Source organism: Castor canadensis, chromosome 10 (assembly GCF_047511655.1).
Source record: "Castor canadensis chromosome 10, mCasCan1.hap1v2, whole genome shotgun sequence".
NCBI classification, from domain to species: domain Eukaryota; kingdom Metazoa; phylum Chordata; class Mammalia; order Rodentia; family Castoridae; genus Castor; species Castor canadensis.
Genome location: NC_133395.1, coordinates 20744512 through 20749594, shown reverse-complemented (window position 1 = coordinate 20749594; position 5083 = coordinate 20744512). Strand labels below are relative to the sequence as shown.

Here is a 5083-nt window from a genome sequence, read left to right as displayed (position 1 = left end):
CGGAGGGAGCTCTGGGACCGGCACGTCTATCGCCGCAACCGTGGAAGGTTGCCCTGTCTCCATGGGAGGACTCACCATTGCTACTCTCTTTGCTTCTTGATCTGCTCTGTTGTTACCGACAGCTTCCGGCGTCTTGGCAGACTGGTGGCCTGGGACATACATCACTGCCACTGCCTTCGGTTTTTCCACTGCCATTAATAGACGCTGGACTTCGGCTAGGTTCTTTAGATGTTTTCCTTCTGCTGTGCGGAATCCTCTTTCGCGATAGATGGCCCCGTGGACATGGATGGTACCGAAAGCATAGCGGCTATCGGTGTAGATATTGACTCGCTTTCCTTTTGCCCTCTCCAGGGCCTCTGCCAAGGCAATTAATTCCGCTTTTTGGGCTGATGTTCCGGGTGGGAGGGCGCTGCTCCATACCGTATTTCCTTCTTGGTCGACTACAGCTGCCCCTGCCCTTCGGGCTCCATCTTGGAAAAAACTGCTTCCATCCGTGTACCAGTTTAATTTGCAGCCGGACAGGGGGGTATCCTTTAGGTCAGCCCGTACCTGTGTAACTTCGGAGAGGAATTCTTTGCAGTTATGGACAGGTGTCTGCAGTTCCGGGTTAGGCAACAAGGTGGCAGGGTTCAGGATTACGGGATCTGTGAATGTGATCCGAGGGGAATCCAACAAGAGCCCCTGGTAGTGGGTGAGCCTGGCATTCGTCATCCATTTCCCAGGGGGTTGTTTAAGGATTCCCTCCACCGGGTGAGGGGCCGTTACCCAGAGGGCCTGTCCAAAGGTTAGTTTATCGGCTTCTCTCACCAGCACGGCAATGGCCGCTATGATGCGGAGGCAGGGGGGCCATCCTGCCGCTACTGCGTCTAATTTCTTGGAAAAGTATGCCACTGGTCTCTTCCAGGGACCTAGCTGTTGGGTCAAGACTCCTTTGGCTACCCCCTTTTTCTCATCTACAAACAGAGTGAATGGTCTTGTAGGATCTGGCAAGGCTAAGGCAGGGGCCTGCAAAAGAGCGTCTTTTAGCTGATCAAAGGCCTGTTGTTCTCTCTCTCCCCAACTCCAATCTGGAGCTTCTTTGGTGGCCTCATATAGGGGTCTGGCTATTTCCGCAAATCCTGGAATCCAGAGTCTACAGAACCCCGCGGAGCCCAGGAATTCTCTCACCCCCCTAGTGGATGTCGGGGATGGGATAGCCAGAATAGTCTGTTTCATGGCATCAGTCAGCCACCTTGCCCCATCTGCAATCCGATAACCCAAATACGTCACTGACCTTTTACAGATGTGAGTTTTCTTGGCACTTGCCCGATACCCCAGCTCACCTAATTCCGTTAGCAGGTGTTCAGTAGCCTTGATGCACTCCTCTCGGGTTTCTGCCGCTAACAGTAAGTCATCAACATACTGTAATAGAGTGACTCGTGGGTGGCTCCGATGAAAAGGTTCCAGGTCCTGGCTCAGGGCCTCATTAAACAGGGTGGGAGAGTTTTTAAATCCTTGCGGCAGTCTGGTCCAAGTGAGCTGTCCGGATTGGCCCCCATCTTCTTGCCATTCGAAAGCAAATAGCGGCTGACTAATTTCTGACAATGGAATGCAGAAGAAAGCATCTTTCAAATCAAGGGTTGTATACCATACTTGCGAGGGGGGTAGGTGGCTGAGCAAGGTATAGGGATTTGGAACGGTGGGATGAATGTCCTCCGTCCGCTCGTTTACCTTTCGTAGGTCTTGCACAGGCCTATAGTCCCCGCTTCCCGGCTTTCGGACGGGGAGCAGAGGAGTATTCCAGGCAGACTGACAAGGTCGCAGTACTCCTTCCTTTATTAGCCTGTGGATATGAGGGGCTATGCCTCTTCGGGCCTCCTCAGGCATAGGATACTGTTTCACCCGAATGGGGAGAGCAGAAGCCTTCAATTGTATAACTACGGGCGGGAGGTGTTTGGCGAGGCCGGTTCCCGCAGTCTCCGCCCAGGCCGTGGGAAATCTTTTTACCCAATGAGTCATGTCCCCTCCTGGTTCCTGTTGACTCTCAAACAGACGATGCTCGTCAGCCAATGATAGGGACAAGACATGAATCGGGCTCCCTTCTCGATCAGTCACAATTATTCCATCTGGTTCAAAATGGATATGGGCCCCTATTTTGGTGAGTAGGTCCCGTCCGAGCAGGGGAGCGGGGCTCTCAGGGACGACCAAGAAGGAGTGTGTGACCTGGTGTTTTCCTAAGTTCACCTTTCTTTTGGTAGTCCATGTACATAACTGCGTACCGGTGGCCCCCTGAACAACACTTGTTCGTGCCTTGTTCAAAGGTCCATGTGCCTTGTTTAAAACCGAATATTGGGCGCTGGTATCCACCATGAACCCCATCGGCTTCCCCTCCACATGCATTGTTACCCAGGACTCGGGGAGGGGGTCTGAGCCCCGTCTCCTTCAGTCCTCTTCTCCGGCTAGTAGGACTCTGGCCTGCTCTACTGCTCGTTCCCTTTCCCTGTTTTCCCCCGGTCTCCTTCCAAACCCTCTTCTTCCCTTTAACTTAGGACATTCTCTCTTCCAATGCCCCGTTTCCTTACAGTAAAAACAGTGTTCCTTATCCGGGGTCCTGGCGTGGCCCCCTCCTCTGGGTTGGTCCCGGACACCCGCTAGGAAAATACGAGCCATTTCTCTCTGTTGCTTTCGGTTTTCCTTAGCCTGGAACTCCCGGTCCTCCTTTCTCAATTTCTCCTGGGCTTCCCTGTCTTCCTTTCTCTGTCTTTCCTCCCTTTCTTCTGGAGTTTCCCTAGCGGTAAAGACCTTTTCTGCTACCTGTAGCATTTCCCTTATAGTCATCTCCCCTAAGTTTTCCTGTTTATTGAGTTTTCTCCTAATGTCTGGGGCTGCCTGATTAATGAATGAGAGTACCACAGCAGACCGGTGGAGGTCCGCCTCAGGGTCAATCGGGGTGTACTGACGGTATGCCTCATAGAGGCGCTCTAAGAAACCGGCTGGGCTTTCGTTTTCCCCTTGAATGACTGCTTTTACTTTTGCAAAATTGGTGGGCCTTCTAGCGGCCGCTCGGAGACCGGCCATCAGAGTCTGGCGGTAGATCCGAAGACGCTCCCTACCTTCTGCGGTCCCGAAATCCCAATCAGGCCGGCGTAGGGGAAAAGCCTCGTCTATGGCCGGTTGGAGAGTTGTGGGTCTCCCATTATCCCCCAAGACATTCTTCCTCGCTTCGTTGAGGATGCGCTCTCGTTCCTCCGTCGTAAAAAGAGTATTGAGCAGCTGATGACAGTCATCCCAAGTGGGGCGGTGTGTATGCATGATGGACTCCAGGAGATCTATGAGACACTTGGGGTCTTCAGAAAAGGGCGGGTTCTGTGTCCTCCAGTTATATAGATCACTGGAGGAGAAGGGCCAGTACTGAAACTGTTGCCCTCCTCCCGGTCCCCCTTGGCCCACCATCCGGACTGGAAGTGTAGGGACAGTTTCCTCCCCCTGTGTTGATGAGGGGGGCCCGTCTTCCCCCTCCCTTTCCCGGATCCCTCGGGGGCGAAGTCTTCGACCCATTCCTCCTCCTGCTGCCAGTCCTGTTGAGGAGGATGAGGAAATTTCCTCCTCCGGGGCACTGGCTTGGCCAGGGGGAGTCATGTATGGAGGCGGCCGATCTTCCTCTGCCCCTGCGAGGGATGGGTAAAGGGGGGAACTCTCTGGTAAGACCGGAGATGGTGAAGGAGATGCCCTAATTTGAGGACCGGTCAAGGTGGGAAGAGGAAGTTTTTCCTCCTCCTTTATGACCAAGGCGGGCGTGACTGGGGTTTTAGCCCCGGGGGCCGAACTGGAGGGGTGGGTCAGAAAAACTGTTAACCAAGGGGGAGGGTTCCTCACCAGATCCTCCCAAACCAAAATGTAAGAAACTTGGTCTGGATGGCCTCGATTGTCTGGCTGAAAAATGACTGCTTTAACCTTAGTGATCAGGTCTAGGGAGAGGGAACCTTGAATGGGCCACCCGACTCCAAAGGTGGGCCACTCTGCAGAACAAAAGGTGTCGAACTTACCTTTCTTGATGACCAGACCCGCATTTAAGGCCCTTTCTTTAACTTCTGGAAAGTGAGAAAGGATCAGAGACTTTGGGGTTGTTTGTCCCTGTCCCATTGTGGAAGGAGACTCAAACACCAAGAGAGATAGAACAAAAAGGGTAAAGGCAACAATAATTCCACACACACACAACACTCTCCAGCACTCGCTCGGACCGGTCCTTCTCTCACAGTGGTGCGCACCCCATTCAACCTCCTCACCGTCCAACTGGGATATCAGGCCGAAAGGCGTCCACTTGACGGGTGGTCGGTCGACTAGCTCAATTAGTTCTTCACCTGGCGCCAGGGTTCCTAAAATGCTCGAGCCCAAATGAGAGGAAAGCCTCTCCCAATAGGACCCTGTGGTCCTCCTTGCGAGATTCCCAGAATGAATCTCCCTGGGGATTGGCCGAATCCCCGCCGCGGCCCAAATGGAACACTCAAGTTCCTCCAAATGAGGGTCTGGGATCCCCTCCCAACGCCTAGGACTTGGGATCGCCCCTGCTTTCTCGCAGGCAGGTTCTGTCTCTCGAGAAAATGAAATCTCGGTGGGACCTCCAAATGTTAGGACCCGGAATCCTATTCCCCCGAGAGACAGAGAGCCAGGCGTGAATGCAATCAACAAAGCAGAGTTTATTGGACTGGCTAGCCAGGGTCGAGCTCCCACACGGACACGCAGGACCGGTTAGGAAAGCAAGACCCTGAGCCTCTTAGGGGGAAATCTTATATAGACTGCAGTGGCGTGCATATTTTTGTTATCAACATTAGACAAGCAGGCAGAGCACATCCTGCACGTACTTCACATCTTGCTCGTACCTCACATCTTGCTCGTATCTCACATCTTGCTCGTATCTCACATCTTGCATTCCTCACATTCTATATGCCCTAACTGAGCCCTGCCTCATTGCTTATCTTATCTACATGGGATGTTTGGTACTGGTTTCTCCAACAAGGGGGTTGGGGCCCGCTGAGACCTCATATTCCTTTCAATGAGTAGTTCTATTTTGGTCAAATATGTTTGGTTTCTTGGAAGCTTCCTG

At 52.9% G+C, this 5083-nt stretch overlaps 1 protein-coding gene across 1 annotated transcript; it reads right to left on the bottom strand.

The window, feature by feature from the left end:
- Positions 1-2410: 2410 nt before the first annotated feature.
- On the bottom strand, positions 2411-4724 carry LOC141411440 (uncharacterized). The gene is made up of 2 exons (XM_074043151.1): positions 4266-4724; positions 2411-4070 (listed from the first exon to the last, which is right to left on the bottom strand). The coding sequence occupies exon 2, from the start codon at positions 3616-3618 to the stop codon at positions 2422-2424; it is 1197 nt and encodes a 398-aa protein (XP_073899252.1). The 5' UTR covers positions 3619-4070; positions 4266-4724; the 3' UTR covers positions 2411-2421.
- Positions 4725-5083: the final 359 nt, after the last annotated feature.